A 25,088-nucleotide genomic window follows, 5' to 3' on the forward strand; every position below is an offset into this window, starting at 1 on the left:
TCTGATTATTATTAGTTTTATCATACAATAAAACATATACTTTTAACAAATTTACCTTACGCGGTGATTTTTCGAACCTTGAAGACCACAGATTAGAAAAAAATAAAAATGAAAAAGTATTTCAGTTTATTAACACAAAAATCCAACAAATTACATTTATTATAAATTTTGTGCTTACAGTTTTACACAGACGGAAAACTTTTGCAGACATCAAACACTCGACATTTATTACAAAAAAAACGAAATAGTTGTTTATTATAAAATAAAACAGCAATTGATATTTACGACATGTAATGCAAATAAGTTCACTTATTCAGTAGTTTTTTAGAACAGCTAGGAGAGAGTAAGATCTTCTCAAAATCTAAAAATTCAGCGATAATAGATAAATTTATTTATGAATGTATGCACACCATCGTGAATGTCTCCACTGACATTTCAAGGACTTTTCCAGCTCTAAGATGGATGGGTTTTTTAGAACGTTCCATTAAATTAATTAGAGCTTTTCTCGACTTCACATCATATTCGTACCATGTGCCCATGTAAATAGCACTTGCAATGCTGTTACTCTGAAACGTATTAACGATAAACATAAACAATCAAAATTTGTGCAAACATGAAATAAAAACCTCATCGTATAAGACAGTACCATAATAACAATACATATAAATTTGAGCTGAAAAACATGTCGCGAAAAACGTCATGGAATAGAAGTTGAAACTTAAGGGTTCGATCTAAAATCAGCTACCATTAGTTAAGCTAAAGTTAATTTTGTTTTTTATCTTACTTTAGTTAATTCCAAGCAACAAAAACAAATAACAAGGATGCTCCCTAAAAATTGGCTAAAAACAGACGAGGAGAAACACTCTTCGTATTCCTTTATAAAACTAAAATAAATCTCTTATTTCAGTAAATAAATTATTATTATTAAACTTACTGTAAAATTGCATTATGATGATCGACACATTTCCTCACATTTGCATAAAACACTTCATCGAACTTGTTACAAATTATACCTTTTTCCAGCATTTGCTCTCTTGTATATTTGCTCAAATTTTCCAAATTGTCTTTCAAGACCTCAACCTGGCCTGAAGCCAAGCTTGCAAGCCCTGCTATCAACGGGTCTATTACAGCACATGCAATAGAAGCATAAGCCACAGCTGAAATTTTAAACATAATTTCACCTCACAACCTCAGATAAAATTACCAATGACCAGAAACAAATAGATCAAATAAAAAGCCATCGCATTTGCTTTAGCATCAAACGGTAGCCAAATTTCAATCGGAAACTTCTGCTTGTTTTCCATAAATGGTCTCCCAGCCCAAAAAACATTAGCAGCTAATACCGAAACGAAAAAAACTCTCGAATTTCGTTTGCAAATCCAACCGCTGGCGTTAATAATTCTTTCCTGATTTTCTCTCCTTGTGGCGAAAATTGGCAATTCGAGGTAATGAATGCATTTTCTGATTCTGTGTCCATTTTTTATGAATGATAAATATTTTGCAAGATTACAAACCATTTCGGCGATCAGAAAGCCGTTATTGTGCAATTCCTCCAAATCAACGTTTTCTTGGAAGAAAAAATAGAGAGAGCCCAGAATGGGTATGGGAATTGTGAAGAAAAAGAACATGCAATAGGCGATCACTTTTTCGAAAATTGTTGGGTTACCGCTTCGATGGTACATCCCAAAGAGACCCATCACCGTTAGATTCACCCCAAAACAATCTGTGACTGTTACTGGCATCTTGTTATGCACTTTGATGTTGAAAAACGAATGCATTAAAAGAATTCTTAATTTTGGTTTAAATAGTGGTACATTTTTTAATTTGGGACTTCAAAATGACTCTTTAATTACAAGAGAAACGAATTAATTTTGCATGAAAGGTCCGTTTGTAAACGCAGACAATACATTTTTTATCACTTTGAAAGTCGGGTCGCCTCAATTAAGCAACTTTTAGTTGTAGTAATTCTTTATTAGGGTGTCTAGCTTTGTAACGACTGGTACTCCACTACCACTAAGTTTTGCGGTAAGTTTTATTTTAAACAACAAAGTAGTGAATACGATCGTCTTAATATCTAAAATGTGGTTGTTATGATTATTTTTTCGAAAAGTTATTACCATTGTGAATGTGTCCAAAGACAGATCTAAAATTTTTCCAGCGGTCACAATCATCGGTTTTTTTGAGCGTTCCATTAACATAAAAAGTGCCTTTTGTTCTGGAATGCTATACTCGTACCAATTGCTCAAATAAATGGCATTTGTTAGTGTATAATTCTAAAACGTGAAGTATACCTATAAAGTGTTATTTTAAGTGAACAAACAACCTCCTCTATCAACATTGTCCCGTAGTAACAATAAAAAAATATCTGAAATAATATGACCCAAATGTAGTTCGCAGTTATGACAAAGTTTATATCAACCTCCGTCGCCTGAAATTTTTCATTAACGGAATATATAATTTTTGGTAGTTAAGTACGTACTGTTATAATTTGAAAGCAACACAAACCGATGAGAAAAACACTTCCCATAAATTGGCTAAACACGACCTGTGAGAAAGAGTCTTTAAACAAGTCGACAAAACTAAAATTTGCATTTTTTGTATTTTGATTTTGCTTTAATTTTAGTTGTACGTTGCTATTTCCTGATACCGTTGTACACAACTAATTATTTCTTCATAAATAACGCCACGCTTGTTTTCTTTACTTTTACCTACATTTTTTTCCTTAATATACTCATCCAGATATTGCAAATTCCTTTTGAGGCGCTGAAGTTGAGCAGCGGCGTGATAAGCCAGACCTCCAATCATGGGATCAATTGTCCCACAAGCAAGAACAGAATAACCAGGTCCTGAAAATTATTTGCTCAAAATACTCACCAAAAATTGTCACCTACCAAAAATAAGAAGAATGTAAATGCAATAAAAAAGCACAGGACTTTCGTCCCTGCTATAGGGAAACCACACTTTAAGTGGTAACTGCTGAGGCTCATCTCTTAGAAAAACTTGTGCAACAAAACCCATCCAACTTAGACAACAACCAACGAAAAAGACGTTTGTGTTGCGACGACAACTGCCAACACAATCCTCAATGATTTTCTCTTCACTTTTGAGGATTTTGTAACCGAGGGTGTCGAAATAATTAATACATTTCTGGATTTTCGTGACACTTGTAACAAATGGCAATAGCTTGAAAGCGTAGAACATCATTCCAACGGTCACAAAATCGCTATAATCGATGGAAGTGAAGTCTCCCATCAAGAAATAATGAAGCAGGCCGAGTACTAATTGGGGCGTATGTACTGCAAGAAACAAAATAACTGCATATATCTTGTACAGAATTGAGTAGTTTTTTGGAGGATAGAGGCCGATTAAACTAAGTACAGTCACATTGAGTTTGAAACTGTGAAAAACAATCTGCTTTGTTTCGAGCATTGTTCTGATTCGTATTCATGTGTTAACTCATGTCTTTCCAATATATAGCGCCGAGTTTTTTGAATTTTTTAAACCATAAAGCAACCTCCTAATTACATTAATTTTGCATCAAAGACACGAAAGAATATTGTAAGAGTTTGCAACTACTTAAAACTAATTGAAAGAAATAATAACTGCATAATAAACTTGTATGAAAATTTTATTTTAAGCTTCTTGTTTGTATGTTGAATTTCCATAGATACATAATTTCAACCTTTGAACTATTAAAGTAAATATTACCCGTCTTTATGCAAATATAGGGAAATACTTTTTGTTTAAACAAAAAAATGTTTCAAAACGAGTTTTTGGAAAAACTATGCATTTTTGATTTAAAAAAATTTTGCTTAATCGATTTATCTTGCCATTCTCTATTTACCCTTAAATTTTGCTAAATCATTCTTTAACACGCTGTAAAAACTAATTGGCAGTTATCTACTAAAAAAATACGTTTAGTAAATTCAATCTGTATAGGTCCACAAAACTTTTAAATTATAGGTAAAAAATAATAATAGTAATTTCGTAATTGAAAAAATATTATTACGGCCCTAAAAAAGTATCGATTTACTATTTATTGGAGCCAAAAGCAAATAACAAACATTATCAAAATGTTACAAATATTTTTTCTAAAAAAGCCATTGTGAAAATATAAAAATTAAGAACAAATGTTTGGAGGTAACATCTATTAAAGGCCATTTTAACAAGCTTTTTTTCTAAAAAAACGAGAAAAATCTTACGAATGATTTGCTTAAACATGATTCTTCTAAAAACGAACCAATGCTAATATTTAAAGAACCCAAAATTTTTAAAGGAATTATTGGTTCGCTAATTTTTTTAGTCGAATATCATTTTAATGACCAAACCAAAGAGTTTATTAAGCTCTAAAGAATGTAAAAAATAATTTTTTACTGAGAAAAAATGCAAAGACACACCTCGTTATATTAGATATATAATTTATTTATCCAAAACAAAATGTAACTATTAATTACAAAATATTTGTTTAACCTTAGTTTAGACAGCTGTAACTAATCTTTGGACACAATTTCGCTCTTTAGTTAAAACAGCAAAGTAGTAAATATGACTGTTTCAGTTTCTAAAACATAAAAAAAATCATTGAATTTTAAAAATTGTGCTTAGCTCTTTCTTACCATTGTAAAATTATCTAGACAAATCCAAAATACTTCCTGCAGTTACAATGATTGTTTTTTTAGATCGTTCCATTAACATATGAAGCCTTTTTTTTTCCTTAGAATTATACTCGTACCAGTCACTCATATGAGTAACTTGTAGTGGTTAAACTGTAATTCTAAAACAAGAAAAATGTTACTGAGCTTTTGACAAATTTTAACAACCTCCTCTATTAACATGGTACCATATGAACAGCAAAAATTATTTGAAAGAACACGACCCAAAAACAATTTACTGAAATAATAAGATTTAGGTTAATTTCGATCATAAAAAATACGGAAAATTGGTGATTCCATATAGTTTAATTATTTAATTAAGCGCAACACAGTCACATTCAGCTTGAAACTCTGCAGAATAGTTTGTTCTGTTGCAGACATTTCATAGTAAAAATTAATTAATTTAATTTATCAAACAGGAAATTATTATTACCAATTATTATGCCTGCATTAATCTTACATCAAAAAATTTTGAAAAAGTTTCATTCAGTATCTGGTATTTGTGTAGTTTCCCGTTATTATAAAAGAGCTCAGTTTAAACCTGCAATCAAAAACTTTATGGGGAGTATAATTAGCAGTAGGTTCTTTGGTATGAAAATCTTCAGTGAATTTATAATGACGGTTTAAAAAATTAAAGATGTTCGAGCTGTTCTAACGATTCAAATTTGTGACATGTTTGTGACACAATTCGTTTGACAAACAATAAATAATGTCAAAATGTTTCCAAAATACGTGTAGTATTAACATCGAATTATGCCAATGTTTATCACCATTATGACTATTATCAACTATTGTATTAATTCATACGCAAATGGCTAAGTGCACTAGAACTTGCGATAAAGTTTATCACAATTCAAAGTTACTTTTTACAAATACTGTCTGGTCAATGTAAAACATGGAAAAAATGAAGCTCCATTTAGTCGATATTCTTCCCCAATTTGCAGCCTCGTTTGTTGGTAAGATTAATTTCCTCACAGCGAAAATAACTCAAACTTAGCCACTTTAAGCTCAATTTCGGATGGAATGCACTACGCTTGGTCAGCTCCAGTTCTCCCACTACTTCGTGAAGAAACAAGTCCAGTAACAATCACCAAAATTGACGAGATTTGGTTTGAAGGCTCTTACTTGATTTCTGGTTTACTAGGACTTCCAATTACCGTCTATTTGGTTGACAAAATCGGACGTAAAAAGGCAATTTTGACGGCATCTGCCACAAGTTTGGTGTCTTGGATTTTAATCGGTTCGTCCAGACATGTTGCACAGTTGTATTGTGGACGAATTTTGGCTGGAGCGTCTGGAGATATGGCCTATGTGGCAATACCGATGTATCTTTCGGAAATTTCAAACGAAAAGTATCGTGGCTTATTGACGAGTTATGATTTCAATATGGTTCTAGTTGGGACTTTGTTGATTTCTGCAGTTGCTCCTTTTACTCCTTACTACGTCCCTGCAGTGATTGGAGTAATTTTGTTGGCCCTCCAGTTAGCTATCTCCCCTCTAATGCCAGAATCTCCGTACTTTCTTTTGAGTAAAAACAGAGCCGAAGAGGCTAAAACAGCCCTAGAAAAACTTCGAGCAAATCAGGCTAATATCGATGACGAATTTAACGAAATTGCAGAAGCAGTTCAAAAACAAAACACCCAGAAAGGAAAATACACAGATTTGTTCCTAGTCAAGAGTAACAGAAGAGCCGTCACTATTATCACAGTCCTCATTCTTTGCCAGTTCTTCAGCGGTTTCAGTGCAGTTGTTATGAACCTTCACACAATTTTGGATGAAGCAGATTCTGGGGATGTCATCAACGTGGAAAAATACGGAATCATATTTTACTCTCTTATGGTACTTTCTGCCACTTTCTGCTGCCTAACTGTTGATAAGTTCGGTAAAAAAATACTTCTAATCGTTTCAAGTGTCCTCACAGGGGTTTGCTTACTGATAATTTCAATTTATTTCAATTTACAAAAATTCGGAGTTGATGTTAAAAGTGTGTCGTGGATTCCGGCTTATGCACTTATGGGGTACGCAGTTGCGTTTAAAATCGGAATGGGGTTTTTGCCACAAGTTATCGTGTCTGAGTTGTTCCCAAATAATGTTAAAGCTTTTGGCATGACTTATGGCGATTTCTTGTTTATTGTATTTAGTTTTGTTTCGCTTATTTTTTACCAGTATCTTAATTACTTTTATGGTCATTATGTTCCGCTTTATACTTTCACCGTTGTTGCTTTTCTCGGAGCGGTTTTCACGTATTATTTTGTGCCGGAGACTAAAGGCAAAACGTTGGATCAGATACAAACGATGCTTCAAGAGATGTAAAAAATATGTAATTTCGTGTTTTATTTTTTTAATCATAAGTTGACAATATTAAGTTCAATTGTAATTAGTTACATATATTTTTTTGTTTGCAGGAAAAAATATTTATTTAGGTACTTAAAACAAACTTAAACATACAAGTAAATAGTATTGTGGCTTTATTTCTGATATTTTTCCTTATGTCTCATGTTTTTTAGTCCTACATCTGAATAGTAATAACTATTATAATATAATAACACCTTCAATAATTCTTCAATACTGCCAATAACGAATATGATCTTTTTAGTATCTGAAACCAACAATTTTAGTCCCAAACTATACTTAAATCGCTGGCTTACTAGAGTGAATGTCTCCAAAGATAAATCAACAACTCTTCCTGCTGTAATTAGTAGAGGTTTTTTTGAGCATTCCATTAAAATAATAAGAGCTTTTTGTGATTCTTTCTTATATTCATACCATCTGTTCATATAAATTGCGTTAATGAGAGAATTATTCTAAAACAGAAACCATAACTACTTTATCGACAGTCTTTCAAAATATAACTTCTTCGACAAGTGCTGTGCCATAGTAGCAATAGAAATAAACTTGAATTAACAAGAAGACCAAATAATTTCCCATTATTATTAAATTAATATCGTAAGCTTCTAACTACAAAAACAACGATATTGTTTCTACAAAAAAATTAAACCAAACACACTTTACTAATTTGGAGGCAACAGATCCCAATCACAATAGCACTTTCTAGCAACTGACAAAGTATAACAACTGAAAAACTTCTTTCGTATTTGAAAACAAAGCTGAAAATAAGACTTAGAAAAAATATGATTACAACAAATTCGTACTTTATGATTGCTCCGTAATGGTCAATGCATTCTTTAATCTTCTCGTAGACTAAGTCGCTTCTGTCGATGTAGTCATCCAGGTGTTGCAAATTGTCTTTTAAAATCTGAACTTGTCCAGAAGCGTGGCAGATTAATCCTGGAATCAGTGGATCAACTGTTCCTGCAGCAAATGCCACATAAGCCACTCCTAAAATTCTTTTTGATTCATTTAATTGAAATAGTGAAGTAATACCGAAACCGTGGCTACAGTACAGCACATAGTGAAGCAAAGAATAATCTTGCGAGTTAAAGGGCAGCCAAGCAATTAATGGTAATTGCTTAATATCGTCACGATACAATAATGTACCACTCCAAGTTATAAAAGAAACGGTGCATCCTCCCAAAAAAATTACAGAATTTCTTCGGCAAATTTGCACACATTCAGTTACGATTTGTTCCTGGTTTTGATTTTTTATAGTAAAGTAGCCTTCGTCCAAGTAATCAATGCACTTTTTAACATTATCTGCGGCAAACACCATGGAACATAGTTTGGGAGATAGAAAAATGACAACGACTGACGATAAATCCTTGTAGCCAACTCCTGTGATGTCGCCTTTGAAAAAAAGTTGGAGAAATCCAAGCACCGATCCAGGAATGATGGAAAAAATATACAAGGCATAACCAAACACTTTATAAAGTCGGGAATGATTTTCCAAGGGATAAATCCCCATTAATTTCATTATAGTTAGGTTGAGAGTGAAACTGTTTCGAACAATACCTTCCATTTTTTAAGACTAAATTGTTCAATTAATTTCTGTCATTATATACCACCGCCTTTTTTGCATTTTTAAAACCTAAACCATCCCTTTAATTACATTAATTTTACATCAAAGATATCATGACGCGAACGAAAATGAAACTGTTTAAAACTAATTTAAAAATTTAACTTCAAATGGAGTTAGTAAAAATTTTATTCAAAGTTTTTTGTTTGTATGGGAGATTTCCATGGACACAAAGAGTTTGGTGAAGCTTTCATAGTACAACACTTTCAGTAGCAAAATTGATTTTCATTTTAAGTTATTAACATACATTTCTCTTTGTAAAAACAAATAGGTAAGTCGATTTATTAGGTATAAATTTTGTATTTTTTTACTTTGATTATAGCAATTTCTTCTAATAGTAGGGTCATCCTGCTTACCGAATGAACTTTATTTTTTATCAAATATACTCCTAATATTCAAAGAAATGTATCGCGATTGGGTTGCCTAAAAATATGTTCAATTTTAGCCATTTTCAGTAGAAAATGTATTTCAGTAGAAAAAAAGTATTTTCCAGTAGTTTTTAATAGTCTTTATAAAAACAAGAAAAGAAAGAATAAAAAAATCCAAAAAATGCTCAAATAGGGTACCATCGTGTTACTTAAAAAACAGAACATATTTGTACACCTGTTTTCCTGTATACAAATTGAAATATATTTTGCAGAATGAGCTTTATTGTACATTGTGAAACTTATCTTTAAAAAAAATCAAATCGGTAGTTTGCATAGAAAAAAGTTATGGAGCTTGAACGCACCTCTGGGTCATCCTGTACTTTCTGAAATACCGTTAAAAAATAGAAGAGATGCAAACCATTAAATATTGTGATAAATATTCATATTGCGTGACGTAAATTTTAATTACCTACTATGCAGCATGCAGTAGAGAGCCATTTTTTATTGTTTCAGGTTTTATTAGGTGAGGGAAGAAAAAAATTCGGTAAAACAGTACGCAACTTTAATACATTTTAAAATTTCACAGAGATTTTTTTCCTAATAATTTAACAACTTGCACGTGTGCGATATTGTAGGATTACAAATCAAATATTTTTCCTAATCTCTCATAACCATGAATCATGCTTAATATGAAACCTCGTAAAATAATATCCTACAATGCGGCAAGAATTCTAAAGTTTAATTCAATTTGACTAGATTCACGTTCCAAAAATTTAACTAAACCTACTTAAGACAATAAATAAAACAAAATAAAAAATTCGAGAATAAATTAGGTAAGTACTGGCCCCGGAAACCGGACTCGATCTAATGTGAACTCGCCTTCCGTTAAGTTCCTGCAAAGAGCGATAATTCTGTAAGATATTCCCTTCACGATCCGTCTTCAACATCGGGAACGACTTGACCTACAAGTGTGTGTTATTTACGAACTCTAAATCCTGATTAATCTCACCTGACTATTCGAGATAGGTAGAGTATTAGTAAACACCGTCCAAATAATCCCTTCCGTACAATCCGGTGTCGTAAGTGAGCCATTATAACGATAATACCCCGCCCGATCCCTAGGTAAGTAATCATCAACTTTGACGTGCATTTCTTGTATGGAGTTTATTTTATCTTGCAATTTATCGATGACATTAATTAAAGGCTGAAATTGTACATCATCATCCGGTGACAACTAAAACACATCCTCGTCAATAAAAACCCATTAAATAACACACAGTGGCGGCTCGCTTGATGAAGTAGGTGAAGTGCCACTTCACTAAAATCCATAGAAACCAATTTTAAAATAGCTACTTATTTAACAAGTTTGAGTGTAAAGCACTTTGTTGCCGACTGGATTTTTAAACGGCGAGTGATAACGAGAGGTTTACCATCCACGAGGTGAATAAATGAACCGATTTACACAAAAACGAGATCAATACAACATTTTTTCCTTATGAGTTTTTGGCTGAAAAATGTGCTAACCTGTTTGACAAAGAATACTTTAGATCTTTGGTACTTTTTCGGTCTATTTGAGCAAAATTTCGCGAAAACAGTGTATTGTTAATTTAAATGTATCCATAGGTATAAGAAAAAAGCAAAAATAATGACTTTAAACTGATTTGGCAGCTCTTTAAAGGAAAATTTGCAGTCTGTCACTTATAAAACGCTTAAATCAAGCAAATCATTCAAACACTCAACGTTAATTTCGACCTTTGTCATTTACTTTTTGCCTTATTAGTTGGAAATTTAGCAAAATAAGAAAATGTTTAGCCCAAAATGGATCTAGTTTAATCATTTTTGACAAAGTTCTACAAGATTAACTTCTCGCTCAAAAAACAAGGGAGATCTAAGAAAAAAGCCAACACATTGTTAGCTTCAGTCTTCATTTTCTGGTCTGCTCTAGCGATTTCATGTAAAAGAAGTGGTTTTGTCTAAAAGACGTGCTAAAAAGCTCAAAAATGCCCAAATTTTTACTTTTATACATAATTACTCAATCAAAAATAAAGGTTATCCTTTCGTTAATTTGTTAGCTCTTCACCTAATTTTGTATCCACGAGCCGCCACTGTTACATAACCACACAACACACATAAAACAGGACGGAAAACACCGCCACTCCGCCACTGTATTGCAGAGCTTGCGACAGATTTGCGTATTTATTCGCATAGTGAACCAGATGGAGCTCAAGCGGGAATCTACAAGATATATCGATCGAAAAATGTATTTTAAGCAAATCTGGGACTCTACCTTCGATCGTCCATGGTGTGTTCCGACTCCCAGTGGAAGTGCAAATGGTCCAAACGGTAAATGTCTGGCAGACCACCACCTCGCACCGTGGGCTGGTTTTGGACGTGGAGACGTATCTCGACTTAAAAAATCCACACGTAATTTCAGACTATTTAAATCAATAACACTAATTACCCGAATGTCCATTATTCTTTGACTGGACTGGATAAGTAATGTCATACTGTTCAAAAATCAGCGAAGAAAAGGCCTGTTCTTCGGCTATGCCTCGAGATAAGGCGATGGGAGACTGTTTTCGGCCCTCCTTGCAAGCAGTGGGCCATTTGTCTTAAAAAAAATTATTACAAAACTTTATAATATTACTAAGCAAAGAAAAAATAGTAATTTCGAGTTGATGTAGCGTGAATTTGCAACAAACGGTAAAATACATAAAAATATCATGAACACACTTCCAAAAAAAAACTGTTCAAAGTAATTGCAAATGATTTGGACATGTAGGTAATTTTGTAAAAAATTAAGCACACTGATAACACTAAACAACAAATAATGACTAATGAGAGAAAAATTTTATCGAGTATAAAGTGACTATATCAATATTTTAAAGATTCGAAAAATAATTTAGCAAGTAAATTGAAATATTATTTGCAATTTTCCGAGCAATTTTCATTTACTCGATTTATTTCAAAACATTAAAAAATTCATATAAATATTGTTGGACTTTTAAATGGCACTTGTTCACGTGTTTAAAGACTAAACTATATAAGATTAATTTTTTTAATAAACCACATACCCCACCATAGCCCAAACTAGAAAAAATCTTCACAGAAAGCTGTCTTTCAACGATGAAGCTACATAATACATGTTTCATAAACAAAAAAAAATTGAAAAAAATTATTGAATAATGAATTTTCAGATACAATAAACAATTATGTTGTTAAATAAAAAATATTTGAAGTTATTACTCTTTTCTTCTCTCTCCTCGCCACTCGTACAAATTTATTAAAAAAAATAATAACAAAGATAAAAATTAATTTTAAATTTTTGTGGCTATATCTATTTAAATTTACCTACCCAAAATCAACGAGGATTAGTAAGAAATGTAAAGTTATTTTGAGTGATAGATCAAAATTCGACGGCTCTGTTAAAGATTATAGAAAAATAGTCATTTGTTAAAAAAAACATCGTTCTATAAAAACTGCCCAAAAGTGTATGCAATTATTATTTTATTGATAATGAAATTGATACAAACACCAAAATTGTTAAAATATGAAATAACGTGCATTTATGGAATATTTGGAAGGTGAGAAACAATTTTTTCTAACAAAGACGTCGAAAAAATCATGTACCTTTCCTCCCTTAGTATACAAATACTATTTGGTCAGCAAATTTAATTGCTAAATTATAATTGTTTGGTTTAGTTTAGTAGTCATTGTAATATCCATTACATGCAATAATAATGTTTAGAATTTACGATGGTATATTATTTTTCACATTACACTCCTGACAATAAAAAGTTATGTGTTTTAAATTTTTACTATCTTTTTTTTTAATAACAAAACTTTATTTGTCGGAACACAGGCTTCGCCCCATTAAGGTTGAGATATATCAGATAGATCAATATTTAATTACTTAAAGCCACACCTCTGGACGATCCGTAATTGAGAGCAAGCTGTTTTATAGAATATTTTGCGTTTGAAATAAAAAATAATTGATTCACTTGTATAAATAAATGAAACCAGTTCGAGATAAAGTAATGGAGTTAATATCTGGCTTTATTGCTTTATCTCATCCCGAGTCTTTTTCTTAATCCACTTAATGAAAAATTAATTAGAAAATAAAATTTTACGTCATACGACTTGATATTTTTTAAAACAGGACAGATATACAGTTCGCTTTAACTGAACGTATCCTCATTGACGACATGCGAGGGGCTTACATTTCAATTCTATTGCAAATAATGATCATTTAGGTCGTAAATCTATAAATCACCGAATTAACTTTTTGACCAAATATTAATCACCTGTAATCACTTTGTCTAGCACCTATTGTGTAGGTAATTCAAAATTAACACCTCAATATTCAATGCCTTTGGCGTTTTGTCAACGTCACAAATCGCAAGTTTGTATTAATTAATTACTTACCTTCATGTATGTAATCCCATTTGTGCGAAGAGACAAGTCCTGTAAAAAAATTAAATAAAATGCGATTCATGGTCAATAAAAGAGGTTAAAAATATTATTGTTTGCATATTTTGCACGCTTATTTTTTATTTTGTGTTGTGTAAGCTAGATTCGCTAAACAGCAAGTCAACTTAAATTTTTCCAATTTTTTACGGCCTTTAATCCGTGTCAATGTGAGTTTCATCCGAAGCGACCTTTGCAAGAAGTGCACATCATATATCAAGTTTCCTTGAGTCACTGCAGCTGTCACTCAAAAAGAACACTCAAAAACACGATTTTGATAAAATTCCTAACGTAAAATGCAATTACAGAACGCGGATAAATCACTTCCTTCGAATTAATTGATTGTAGCTAAAAAGTCTCTAAATTATTTACCTGTGTGGAGAAGAGTGAGTGCTAGAACTAAGAGTAGTGACACAATAACATTCATATTAAACAATGTGAGTACAACTAGAGTGGTGAGCTACGACTATGATAGTCGATGCCGGTGACTGCTTCCTTATACGAGTGCACAACTACTAGACAATTAGGAAATTGCCCTTCGATGGGCGTTGGACGGTGATTTTTAGATTATTTTCCGCACCCACCACCACTGCATACACATTAAAACCGATTCAAAACGCTTTATCAGTTTTCGGAAGCTATAGAAATTAGATTAGATTACTTAAATTCATAATCTTGAGCTGAACAATAATTGCCGGCGTAACTGGGTTTTATTAGATGGGTGATGCTAGTAATTGTAAGACAGTCACGTTGCTCCTCTTAATTAAAAATACTAATTTTATTAGTCCAAGTGAGTAGGTAACTAAAATTCCGCTTAGCCTTGAGTGCGTACATCAGCAGAAGAAAAAATGAAAGGAGCCAGTTGTTACAATAATTTGTAACTCTTTCCGCATCAATAGTTAAAGTAAACAATTTTTTACAATTCGTAGCATGTAAGATTTTTATTTATAACTGTCAGTTAGTCCGCCGGATAAAAACTTGTTTTCTGCTCATTTACTTATTACTCACAATTAATAGCGCATATTAAATTTCGCAATTCAGCTGAACTTGACAGCATAAAATTTTCGTTGTGTTTTTATAAAAATTTTGTAAATTGCTAAACAAGGCTAGTGCTGGTTTTTAACGCGTAAACGTTGGTATGTACCTATTGGACCATATCTTCTTAATGCAAAGTAATTTGCTTAACAATATATTAAACAATTGAATTGTTTAGGTTAAGGACAAGCTAAATAAAAATTCTAAAATGTGCATAATTTTATGCGATAGCAATTAAATAAAAATTAAACTCGAATTTGTTTGCATAAATTAACTCTACTTCCGAATCCGAATGTTCTTTTCGCCTTCGACTCAGAGATAAGATAAAGGTCAACAAAACCTGAAGACGCAACTACGAGAATAGAATGGGCTATTTTTGTGCCGACTTTGTTTATTTTTTCGAAAATAGAGGAGAAATGCCACCAAATATCGATTTTGCGGCTGCGTTCAGTCAGAAATGGACATTTAAGCAAAAGCCGATTTGAATTTAGCGTCACAAAAGGTCAAAAGATCTGCATCATAATCGATGGACTTCCGTCGAGACCTATTTATTATAAAATATAGAGAATAAACACTTTCATAAAAAAATGTTCTAATTTTATCACTTTCTACCGTCCCATTATTTAATGATTTAGAATGTAATTAAAAAAATACAGACTAAATAATAAAATAATAATAATAATAATAATAATAATAATAATAATAATAATAATAATAATAATAACAATAATAATAATAATAATAAAGTTATTTTTAATTTATTTAAATGAAAACTGACATTTTTAATTAGTGTTTTAGATAGTACTACGTATATGTATCTAAAGATTATAAAAAGTTAGGATACGAAAGGACAATTAAAACGTTCCCGTCTTCGATAGTTCCGTTAAAGTTGACAGAGAGCGTAGTTATTCCATTACCATCTAAATTTTTAAAGTAATCAATTTGAAAAAAATGGTTGTATTGTTTAACGGTTAACACAAAGCAAACAAAAAAATACGGGCGGATAGAGCATTACATTCTCTATCGTAAGACAGAAACATAATGCACAAATTATAAAATAAGTCAAGAACAAAAAAAGAAAGTCTATTATTGTTAATTTTTTTTATTATTTTTTTGTTTCATTTTTGATTTTTCTTCTTATTATCAGAAAGATAAAGATATGTATACTATCTAAAACAGTGAATAAAAAATGGTGTCATTTAAAGAAATTAAGAATAAATGACAGCATCTAAAAAAAATATAAATCGACCTGTTCAAAATTTATTTTGAAAAAGGAAATGAATTTTTTGTCTTACTTTTGGTTCAGTCTATATTTGGTTAATAGACAACCAAGAAAACACTGAAACGATTAAAGAAAACTGTAGATTGTTTTGCAGACAAACCAAAAGAGGGCAACTAAATCAATTAAGCTCTGGTTTAATTCTTTAATTCAAATCCAAAAGAAATTTCTGCTAATGTTTTACCAATATTGTCATTGTTATTTGAGCCTGTGAAATGATTCAAATAAATAAAAGCGTATTTTCATTTCTCTTATTGGAGTTGGGCTATATTTATTAACACCTTTATTCCTAGCGTGCTTTTTCAAAGTCAAATATTGGTTGATTTAATATTTGGGGTTGACAACATCACTTTCATCAATATTCATACTTTTATCAGAGACAATGAACCCTAAACGTTTTTTAACAGGTAAGTAGGTCTACCTGAACTTTTCACCATCACTCAGCGGTGAATCAACCGAAACAGTAAATTTAAAAATATCGCCCCTGTTCTATTAATAATTTGCAATGTTGGAATAATGTGCGATATTAACTTTGATCCTATTATTAGCCTTGATTCAGTTCATTCATGAGTCGATATCGATTTGATCGTTCCGCTTCATCATGAGATCTCTATTACAAGTTTGCCTATAAATATTTTTTGTCGACAGTGCCATTAAATTTAACAAAATAAATTTTAGCGTCCCTTTTATGCGAGGGCCATAAACGACTGACAAGCAGCGAGCGAAAGCTTTCACTCGGAATAACTTGTATTAGATTTATAGCTCTTGTATCTTTAATTCGAGTGTGAGTTTAACTGGAAAAACACAACGAAAATTCTGACGGAAGTTGTGTAAACAGAGAGCCGGAAAACACGCCCAGATTTTGCCTTCATCACCAGGTGTTTGACTTTTCAGGAATATTACAAGTTTAAAATTCCACCGTGTGGATCATAACCACATGGCCCAAAAACATTCCATGTATTTTATGACGTCCGATTTATGAACTTAAGAGCAGTTCATAATTTTCGGGAGTTTTGGAAAAAAGGCGGAAAGCACCACTTAATTGAGGGGAATTTTAAACAGAAAAGAAAATAAGCAAGAGGCGAGATCAAAGGAGTAGCCACTCAGTGTCTAGTATTCGTTGCTTTATTTTGAAAATTACTACAAGCGTTATGATGCCAGACAACAATAAAGTGCAATATTTGTCATTCTTCCAAATAAAAATTGATGGAAACGAATGTGGGCTTCTGGGAAATGAGCAGGAAATATTTATAGGTTCGAACCAAACATTCTTTTCGTTTTTAGAGTAAATCGAACCTTCTCAGACATGTGGTCATCCATAAACATTACATCAATATTAAATGTGTTATAAACATAAATCTTCGTTCCTTTGATATAAAAGAGTCGTTTCAAAATTGACTAATCTAATTATAGCCGAAATCAGTTAACGAACCAATATTTGCTTGTTATCGTTAACGTCGATTTTCCGACTTCAAAGAAATGGCCACAACAGGAGTCTAGAAAAATGTGACCAATAAAGGGACATTCTTGGCGTTGTGTTTGATTTGTAAACAAATTGTAAAACAGTTGTTTATTTACCTTTTTAGTGACCAGACTCTTAAGAGGTGTCAAAGTGGAAATAGGAAACCGCTTAAGACACGCAGTCGACAATCAAAACATCTTCTGCAAATACTGGACGTTCACACGCCCTGACATGGAATCCAGCTCTTATTATTTACCGAAATACTTATTAAAAATTTCCGAAAAATATCGCATGATGAAAGCTAATGTCCTCATCAAGCCCAGACACCTTATATTTTTCATTCCGTTACTCAAACCTCGTTGGAGGAGGTCCAAATGATGCAAATTAAGAGTTTCAAAAATTACGAAAACAAAGTCCATGTCTTTCAAGCCTCTGGTCGTTGCTAAAGAAGACATCTGTAACAACACTTCTTCGGCTAAGTGCTTCCAAATGTTGACTTTTGACCACGCACTGGTGCCATTGAACAGGAGATAAAACTAAATTAATCCAATTTATTATGATTAAAATAGTTATTTTGCCATACTGGATCGCCGCCAGTTAATATTTCTCAAATTTATGAAGTTGTATGTTAATAAGTGTACTACTGACAGCTATATTCAAGTGATGTATGTTGAACTTATCAGATAGTGTTACTCGGTGTTAAATATCAAAGTCGGTAACCCGAAAAAGTATCAGATGGAAATGTAAGTGTCAATATTGTTTAATAAATTAATAAGGCCGCGTTATTAATGTGTCTTAAAGTTGTTTGAAGTCAATTTAAATTTGTTTCACGGCGCCTTTTTACATAAATTTTAAATATTAATGTCGGAAAAGTAGGCACCATAAATTTTTAAATTCATCCATTAGTTCCCAAAGTTGTGCCAAATTGTGATGGAAAAACATTTGCAAAAATAATCAGATTTTCCTGGAAGTCGCAATAGCTAAAGTAGGCTCGGAGGAGAGAATGTAAGTCGATTTATTATTACTATAATAATATAAAATGTTACACGAAATTGCTACGTAAATTTCCTACTACTAAATACCCATAAATTTTGCATCCGTTCCGCAGGTGAGAGGATACTTCTTAACTTTCAACCGCGTACGAGAAAATTTATTTTATTTCGAAAGAATCCCGCTCCCACTTTGTATCACCTCAAGATCTCGCCGATAAAGCACACATGCGACAAGATAAAGACTTTGGCTGGAAGCCGAAAATCAACGAAATTGACCATAATTTTAAACTGTATAATCGCTGCTAATTTTAGGGTGGGACATTAAATTGAACGGAGCGAAAACGTCGGTTCCGCTTGTTGCAGGAGGCGTTTTCTTCTTCTTGTTCGGTCATTATGCGTTGCTCATCTCCGGAATTTGTCTCGAGATTTCTTCGGCGATACGAATTCGCACAATAAAATCATTTTATGGCGCGAGAGTTTAAGCTCGATTTGAATCAAAGTCACGGCTCAAATTGCCGTGGCAGTTTAGGATTCAAATAATAGCGTCCAATATTTTACGGCTTGAAGTGGCTCGATTATGATAATTGAATTAACTGTTGTGGATTTTTGGAAATTTGGGTTGGAAGGCCTCGCGGACTGGTAGTGGAACATCAAGTCTTGTGTTTTACTCTCAGAGCTTACGGAACAGTCGGCGTTTGCTGTCGTGGTGTCCAACATGCTCCCTCTGTTGCTACCAACAGTTGTATCTTTAACAGTGCAAGTCCTGTCAGTTAGTGAAGACGAGTTGCTAAGAGTACAGCTCTCCTCCAGGAGGCGATGCTAAAATGTAGCCCGAAAGCAGATGCCCTCCAGTGCCAGTAATTTGTTGTTTTAGTAAACTGTTGTTCACCTGCGCGACAAGTGATTTCAACTCTAGGACTCAATCAATGCAATTTTTTGGGTCAATAATCTTCAATGTGCTGATTGATTTATTTTCGTGTTGTGTTGTGAAACTTGTTACAGTCTCGCCGATCTGCACTCTTGCATCTGTGATCTGTCGTTGCTTATTTACACCTGCATCAGGACTCCCTCGAAACGGTAAGTTAAACAAGCTTTATTTATTCTCCACTTTCGACTGATTGTAAATATCTTAATTAGATCGCTGCTTGTTTATAAGACTGCTTTTTATAAACTCCATTGAATTAAAAGACACCCAAATACTCCCCCACATTATCCTTAAACTAGATCATTTCGAGTCTAGACTCTATCCTCTTCCTCGTGTTACGCAAGTAGTATTTACCTCCAACTCCGCCAAAATTAGATTTTGGCAACATTTGGGAGACGCAAATAAAAAATTAAATATCAAACATAATTGCCTCGATTGATATATTTGCCCCGCTAGGTGTTTACTCCCGTTAATTATTTCGGAAAGTCAGCTAATCCTTACATAATTAGCCCTCGTATTTCAGACCAAAATTTATTATCTTGTTCGGGAATGAACTTTCTCTCAATGAAACTCTCGGAATTTCAGAAGCACGCATTTTTGATGTTCACAAATATACAAAACGTTGGGATGCTCCATCGGTGTCTTTGTCAAGATTTTTGAACCCCGATGTGTTGAAATCATGTTTATTACTTACGTGACATCGTCTAGAAAAACGGTGCTTTTACTGACACGGCTGATTAAAATTTAGACGTCTCCTATGACTTGGAGAAAAAGCCCATTAATTAGCTTTAAACAATAATTGAAAAATAAATAGTTCTTTCACAAACCGCCTGCAGAAACTAAAATTATTTTCAAACGTACAGGGCGTTTCAAAAAATCAGAATTTAGCTACAATACAAAATTTGTTTTTTTTTTAATTGAATACAAATTTTATTGCATTTTTGGATGTAGCATTTAAAACTGATGACTTTAATCTAAACCTAATTGTTCGATTTTGCTTAGTTTTTGCAATAATTTGATTTTTTTGAAGAAATCACGCTTTCTTTTAATTTATTACACAAAAACTATGAACCCTAAAAAGTGGGACTTTCACCCATTTAAAGAGCATAGTTAAAATTACTTCAAAATTAAAATTATTTTTGTTACTATAGTAAATCATTTCTAGGAGTTTATACGGGTAGTTAAAAATTAGCCACAAATTTTAGTTATTTTACTGTATTCTGTACTGTATTTTTAAAGTTTGAACTTTCTTCTATAAAGTGTGAAAGTTCCAACTTTGATTTTGAGTTTTTATGTAATACATTTTTAAAAACTGCGTTTTCGTCAAAAAAATCAAATTACAGTGGAACTCGGCTATAACGAACCAGGTTTTTAACGAACGTTTGGATATAACAAACATACCAAAAATAAAGAAATAAATAGAATATTTGTGATTATCTTTCTTAATAAAATAGATTAATACTTTATTTCCTGTATTTATTTCAAACATATAAGTGAAAATTGCTCCACACACTCCACCTTCGGTTATAATGAACAAATTTTGAAGTATCTTGGGTGTTTCACTGTATTTCAAAAATTTAATAACAGCGACCGATATGATTCAGGATAAAAACAATATAGCTAAAAGCTACATCCATGCTACATCAAAAAAGCATATATAAGCAAAGCATATAGCCTTCTATTAAAAAAAACCTAAGTCTGTATTGTAGCTAGTTCAGGAAACATTCTGCATAAAAAAAATTAATTGTAGTTAAGTTAGAAGCTTCGTAACTACTGTTTTGGTAAAAAAAAGTTAATTTTTTTAATATTCAAAGGCTGGGACTTTTACAACTCGCTGGCACACTCTGTATGTGAATAAATCTGGTTTTTGATCACGCAACGATAAGTCTCCAATCCAACGCCAAAATTTCTCAGCGAGTATTTATCCGCGCCAGTCTATGTGGACTTATTGCGTGTAAAATGCTTGTTTTAATCTTTTTCTGCAATCTACGTGCCTGGTTATTGTTAGACTGTCTCCGAAAGTGTTGGACAAAACGAGAATAGAGCAAAGCTCCGGTTTATCGTCTATTTGCGGTGCGTTTTGACCGGACAAATAAAGCAAACGTGTGTAAATCTCTTGCAATATTATTGTCTGTGTTATTTGAAATTGGTGTTGAGAGGGGAATGGCGCGAAAGCATAATAAGCGGGCAATGTTTCAAGTTTCTATTGGACTAGAACTTCCTGGCTAGAAAGTAATAGACGCGATAAATATTGGACAAATTCTTGGGGCGAAGAATATGATAGAATAGGCGGAGACACGCACAACAAATATTTTAACAGCCGACAACGCGAAATCAACACCGACGTCCGCAATATTTATCGCTTGAACTGACCAAGAGCATCTTATCAAAATGCAACGTGGGATCGAAGTGTTTTCTCACCAAACATACTCCAATTAGACGAGTTTTACATCACACGTTATAAATTCATCGCCAAATTACCGAAATCAGTGAAGTAAACATAAAAATAAACTGTTGACTACGCTCAAAAAACGAAAAATTATTGATATGTTGATTTGCATAAAAGAGGAAGCCGACGAAACTAAATAAGTAAATGTATTGGCATTTCATAATACCTTTTTACTTTTTTAAACGCTGTGACACAGAAATAAAAAACATGACATTTTAAAAAGTCGATAACATATTAAACCTAGCAATTTATTGATTCTAATAAAAACTTTACGATTCCCGCTGAAAAAATGGCTAATTGTAATGCAATTAATCAGCGTCTCGCCGTTCGCCAATTAGTGCGTTAATTGATTCCAGACGCGGAAACATATTCCCGTAAAAGGCGCGAACCGATTATGATTGCTCACCCAACAGATGTATTTTATTTCAAAATTGAGGATATTGTGAGAAACTTCCCAAAAAAACCTGGCACCCTCTCGGTCCCAGACCATATTTAATAAATACAGATTCGGGGTCTTGAAATATTTATGACACGTGGTACGACATAAATATGTGTTAATTGCGTTTTTACCCCGAACGAGGCGTCGCGTAAAAAATTTGTCCTAGATTTGTGGCTTGAAAATGTTAATGTTAAATTCCAGACGATCGGCGAAAAAAGCTAATCTATCCTTGTAAACAAATTCAAATAAATGGACATTTAAATTATGAATGTGCGACGTGTTTGACAAGTTGGAAACAAGCAGACAGAATTATCAATGATGCCACCTATACGCGAAATAATGGGCATAGTTGAGCGGTGCCACCCAGCATTAGCGCAAACGTGATGAATTTTTCGATTCGATTTAAATAATTTCATGTCCATCGCGGTGTTAGAAATCAGTTCTTGTTCCAGCGTAAATTATTAGGCATTTAAACACATTTTCTTTTGCAAATACAAGGTGAGACAAGCTTATTTATTGCAAGGACGGTATTAAAATGTGTTTTCCCGCATTGTAAATAAAGTCGCGAAGGTTTAAGGATTGACGGACAGCTTATTCGTGGCTGCTTTACTCAATTATCGGCTGACAATCGACATTTTTCTTCATTAACACCGACACAACAACATTTAAATGCAATTCGTCACTCGCATGAATTGATTAACGCCTCTCGGAATTTTATTCAAATTGGGAAAAACAACGTGAACTTTCCTGTACCTGTGGGTATTACGTGTTTACAAATTTTCGAACCGATTGTAACATCGAAAATTTGCATAAATCGTGGTACATGTTCATAGGATTTTTCTATTTCCTTCTTTGATTTTCTGGTTCACTAGTTGCATCTCGATAATAACAGGCAATAAAATTGGAAAAACGCTCAACTCGATTAAAATATTGAATAGATGCAAATGTACCACACAAGATAGGAAACCAATAAAAGTGTTAACAACACAATCGATCCAGTGGTAGGTCTAAACGATGGAACCAACGTTTATTGTTCACGCTTGTTACTTGTCTGGACACAATAAATTCACTTTGATTTGATTGTGTTATTGTTTGAACCTACGTGGAGCCGAGAACACGGCTGGCTTCAGAACCGAATCAATCTCAGGCTATTAAAATTATTTCAAACGTTCGGTGTTGCAAGAAATTTTTCAACTTCATAAATCTCGACTTGTATACTTTCAACTGATTAACAGATAACTAGAAGACACCTAATAAATCTCTGAATTATGTTTTATGTATGCATTCTTCCACTTAATTTGACCACCTTGAAGATTCATGATTTACTTCTTGAAAATATGTATAATTTAGTCGTTATGGTATGCATTTTAAACATATTGCTTGCCTGGCTTACGTAATGACACAAAATCCGGTAAACTAAGCTGTCACCATCACTATTTGCCATTTGTGTCAACAATCGGGCAAAATTTGACAACAATAGGATATTAAGCAAGTTTACGATTGAAACATAAAGATAACACCTTTGTCGTACAATCATTTTTTCAACTTAAATCACACTGAATAGTGTTAATTATGTATACGAAAAGATAACAAAGTTGGCTACAAATTTATACAGCTGAATAAAATACAGGAAATTGATCAATTAGGCAATGAAAGCAACATAAGTAAGACATGTTTGTAATCTTGACATTTTGTAATATTATTAATTAATTAAATTTAATTCACTAGGTGGTGGAGTAATGTCTATTGAAAGCTTTTTTCTGTTGCACACAGAATTTCCTTAATTTTTCCTTTTCATTCGGCTTGAAATTTATAGTGGTGTAAGAAACGGCACTTTGATGGTATGGAATTAAGAGATCGTGGTAGTTAATTGCGTCATAATTTATATAAACCATAAATAATGCTAATAAGCTTTCTACTAAAGGAGGCTGACCGCCTTTGGTTATTCTGAATGCTTTTTAATATAGGTATATTTTGAAAAATCTCGCGGCCGAGCCTCCTTGCTGAAATATTCCTGTCTGGAATGTTCCCATATGGTAAAAATTAATACCATAATCACGGTAGTTGTACATGTACCTGTTGGTATTTTAATGAGTGTTAAGTTACAATTAAACATGAATGAAATGTATAATAAGACAATGAGTGAATTATTGTTCCCGTCCGTTGCACTCGCAAAAATTGTCCACTGTATCAGCTTTCTCCTGAAAGCTTTTATATCAAAGATGTCATTAATTACTTCCTACGATATATACATTAGCTTAAATCACGCCGACCCGAGGATCTACAAGAGCGCAATTATTGACTATACAAATCAAAGGACTTAAACAATTTACACAGACGTTTATAGCCTACGTGCATGCGATTGTATACTTACTTATTGTAGATTTACTTTGACATGTAGGATATGCTAAATTTAAACCATACTTTACTTTTTGATGACGGAAGGAGCAACGGTGTAACATCATAATAAACTTAAATAAATGATAGTCGTTTGTTCGGAAGCCTCGAGCATTTAATATGCGAAAGAGTTAAGTCCTGCCCACCTACAATACGAGTCGATGAAATACTTATTGGCTATTTAAACACACACACACTGAATAACAAAATTTGTCCTTTATTCAGATCATAACAGAAATATGAGACGTGTTTTCTAGCTTCTACCTACTGTTGTCGGCTTATCTTAGAATCCCAAATTTGTAAGACCTCCCAAAAGCCGGGATAAAAGCATTACGTCCAAAAACTGTCACACACCATACATTATGCCGGAAACAGTTCTTGGTAAACCGCAATTACAATGATTTGTTGGGGCAAGTAAACAAACTGTGCCGAATTCTATGAAATCACAATTGGTTGACGCTATTTTTAGCCAATAATAATTGTTATAAGCGTTTAAGAAGATACAATAGTCGTTAATCACCTCCTTGTAGATTCTCAATAAAATTATTAACAAGCAGCAGTAATAATAAATTATGCGTGTTTATAAAGTTATGAAGCAATTCGCCAAGTAATAAAATTTTCATTGAAAAAGTCCAATAATTGAATATTAAACA

The 25,088-nt window shown here is 32.8% G+C and overlaps 6 protein-coding genes and 1 long non-coding RNA gene across 9 annotated transcripts in view; 2 read left to right on the forward strand and 5 right to left on the reverse strand.

Moving 5' to 3' along the window:
* Positions 1-109: 109 nt before the first annotated feature.
* On the reverse strand, positions 110-1,778 carry LOC107398850 (odorant receptor Or1-like). The gene is made up of 6 exons (XM_064356382.1): positions 1,205-1,778; positions 935-1,157; positions 785-884; positions 627-731; positions 411-566; positions 110-361 (listed from the first exon to the last, which is right to left on the reverse strand). Exons 1-6 carry the CDS (start codon positions 1,776-1,778, stop codon positions 314-316), a joined length of 1,206 nt encoding a protein of 401 aa, XP_064212452.1. The 3' UTR covers positions 110-313.
* A 189-nt stretch (positions 1,779-1,967) lies between these two features.
* Positions 1,968-3,224, reverse strand: LOC107398848 (odorant receptor 4-like). Its single transcript, XM_015984379.2, has 6 exons — positions 2,892-3,224; positions 2,630-2,846; positions 2,480-2,579; positions 2,324-2,428; positions 2,118-2,273; positions 1,968-2,074 (listed from the first exon to the last, which is right to left on the reverse strand). The coding sequence occupies exons 1-6, from the start codon at positions 3,202-3,204 to the stop codon at positions 2,033-2,035; spliced, it is 933 nt and encodes a 310-aa protein (XP_015839865.2). The 5' UTR covers positions 3,205-3,224; the 3' UTR covers positions 1,968-2,032.
* Positions 3,225-4,452: 1,228 nt separating this feature from the next.
* LOC107399286 (uncharacterized) lies at positions 4,453-5,163 on the reverse strand. Its single transcript, XR_001575929.2, has 4 exons — positions 5,083-5,163; positions 4,818-5,017; positions 4,614-4,771; positions 4,453-4,558 (listed from the first exon to the last, which is right to left on the reverse strand). It is a non-coding gene; the product is annotated as an uncharacterized LOC107399286 (long non-coding RNA).
* Positions 5,164-5,428: 265 nt separating this feature from the next.
* LOC663392 (facilitated trehalose transporter Tret1) lies at positions 5,429-7,106 on the forward strand. Of its 2 annotated transcripts, none has more exons than XM_015985439.2 (2): positions 5,429-5,605; positions 5,647-7,106. In XM_015985439.2, the coding sequence occupies exons 1-2, from the start codon at positions 5,545-5,547 to the stop codon at positions 6,960-6,962; spliced, it is 1,377 nt and encodes a 458-aa protein (XP_015840925.1). In that variant the 5' UTR covers positions 5,429-5,544; the 3' UTR covers positions 6,963-7,106. The 2 variants fall into 2 exon arrangements, with proteins under 2 accessions (XP_015840925.1, XP_974532.3); XM_969439.4 differs by having other exon boundaries at positions 5,452-5,605; positions 5,657-7,106.
* LOC107399285 (odorant receptor 4) lies at positions 7,064-8,557 on the reverse strand. 2 transcript variants are annotated; one of them, XM_064356298.1, is made up of 6 exons: positions 8,034-8,557; positions 7,802-7,988; positions 7,657-7,756; positions 7,503-7,607; positions 7,298-7,453; positions 7,064-7,248 (listed from the first exon to the last, which is right to left on the reverse strand). In XM_064356298.1, the coding sequence occupies exons 1-6, from the start codon at positions 8,518-8,520 to the stop codon at positions 7,201-7,203; spliced, it is 1,083 nt and encodes a 360-aa protein (XP_064212368.1). In that variant the 5' UTR covers positions 8,521-8,557; the 3' UTR covers positions 7,064-7,200. The 2 variants fall into 2 exon arrangements, with proteins under 2 accessions (XP_064212368.1, XP_064212367.1); XM_064356297.1 differs by having other exon boundaries at positions 7,064-7,453.
* A 978-nt stretch (positions 8,558-9,535) lies between these two features.
* LOC100141545 (putative carbonic anhydrase 3) lies at positions 9,536-14,063 on the reverse strand. Its single transcript, XM_008203152.3, has 7 exons — positions 13,830-14,063; positions 13,416-13,454; positions 11,452-11,601; positions 11,278-11,398; positions 11,120-11,225; positions 10,000-10,224; positions 9,536-9,952 (listed from the first exon to the last, which is right to left on the reverse strand). Exons 1-7 carry the CDS (start codon positions 13,882-13,884, stop codon positions 9,764-9,766), a joined length of 885 nt encoding a protein of 294 aa, XP_008201374.1. The 5' UTR covers positions 13,885-14,063; the 3' UTR covers positions 9,536-9,763.
* A 4,763-nt stretch (positions 14,064-18,826) lies between these two features.
* LOC103315170 (hypothetical protein) overlaps positions 18,827-25,088 on the forward strand; it is a 35,802-nt gene continuing 29,540 nt past the window's right edge. The window contains exon 1 of the mRNA XM_008203151.3: positions 18,827-19,302. The gene's annotated coding sequence lies outside the window, so the exon portion shown is untranslated. The remainder of the gene's footprint in view (positions 19,303-25,088) is intronic.

The sequence above is a fragment of the Tribolium castaneum genome, chromosome 4 (assembly GCF_031307605.1).
Source record: "Tribolium castaneum strain GA2 chromosome 4, icTriCast1.1, whole genome shotgun sequence".
Classification (NCBI taxonomy): domain Eukaryota; kingdom Metazoa; phylum Arthropoda; class Insecta; order Coleoptera; family Tenebrionidae; genus Tribolium; species Tribolium castaneum.

Bases quoted from the DNA above. Each gene is read 5' to 3' on its own strand.
- LOC107399285 (XM_064356297.1), bottom strand. From the start codon at position 8,520: ATGAAATTAATGGGGATTTATCCCTTGGAAAATCATTCCCGACTTTAT. The intron at 7,989-8,033 runs GTATTACTTCAC...AAAGAATTTTAG, and splicing joins GTACTGTAGCCACGGTTTCG to GAGTGGCTTATGTGGCATTT. The intron at 7,454-7,502 runs GTTATATTTTGA...TTTCTGTTTTAG, and splicing joins GCACAGCACTTGTCGAAGAA to AATAATTCTCTCATTAACGC.
- LOC107398848 (XM_015984379.2), bottom strand. From the start codon at position 3,204: ATGATGTTCTACGCTTTCAAGCTATTGCCATTTGTTACAAGTGTCACG. The intron at 2,580-2,629 runs GTACAACTAAAA...TGCAAATTTTAG, and splicing joins CGGTATCAGGAAATAGCAAC to TTTTGTCGACTTGTTTAAAG. The intron at 2,075-2,117 runs GTAATAACTTTT...ACCACATTTTAG, and splicing joins CTTTGGACACATTCACAATG to ATATTAAGACGATCGTATTC.
- LOC107398850 (XM_064356382.1), bottom strand. From the start codon at position 1,778: ATGCATTCGTTTTTCAACATCAAAGTGCATAACAAGATGCCAGTAACA. The intron at 1,158-1,204 runs GTAATTTTATCT...TTAAAATTTCAG, and splicing joins CTATTTGTTTCTGGTCATTG to CTGTGGCTTATGCTTCTATT. The intron at 567-626 runs GTTTTTATTTCA...AATACGTTTCAG, and splicing joins GTACTGTCTTATACGATGAG to AGTAACAGCATTGCAAGTGC.
- LOC663392 (XM_015985439.2), top strand. From the start codon at position 5,545: ATGGAAAAAATGAAGCTCCATTTAGTCGATATTCTTCCCCAATTTGCA. The intron at 5,606-5,646 runs GTAAGATTAATT...ACTCAAACTTAG, and splicing joins ATTTGCAGCCTCGTTTGTTG to CCACTTTAAGCTCAATTTCG.
- LOC100141545 (XM_008203152.3), bottom strand. From the start codon at position 13,884: ATGAATGTTATTGTGTCACTACTCTTAGTTCTAGCACTCACTCTTCTC. The intron at 11,399-11,451 runs GTAATTAGTGTT...GGATTTTTTAAG, and splicing joins AAAGAATAATGGACATTCGG to TCGAGATACGTCTCCACGTC. The intron at 10,225-11,119 runs GTGTGTTGTGTG...GATGTGTTTTAG, and splicing joins TGTTTTCCGTCCTGTTTTAT to TTGTCACCGGATGATGATGT.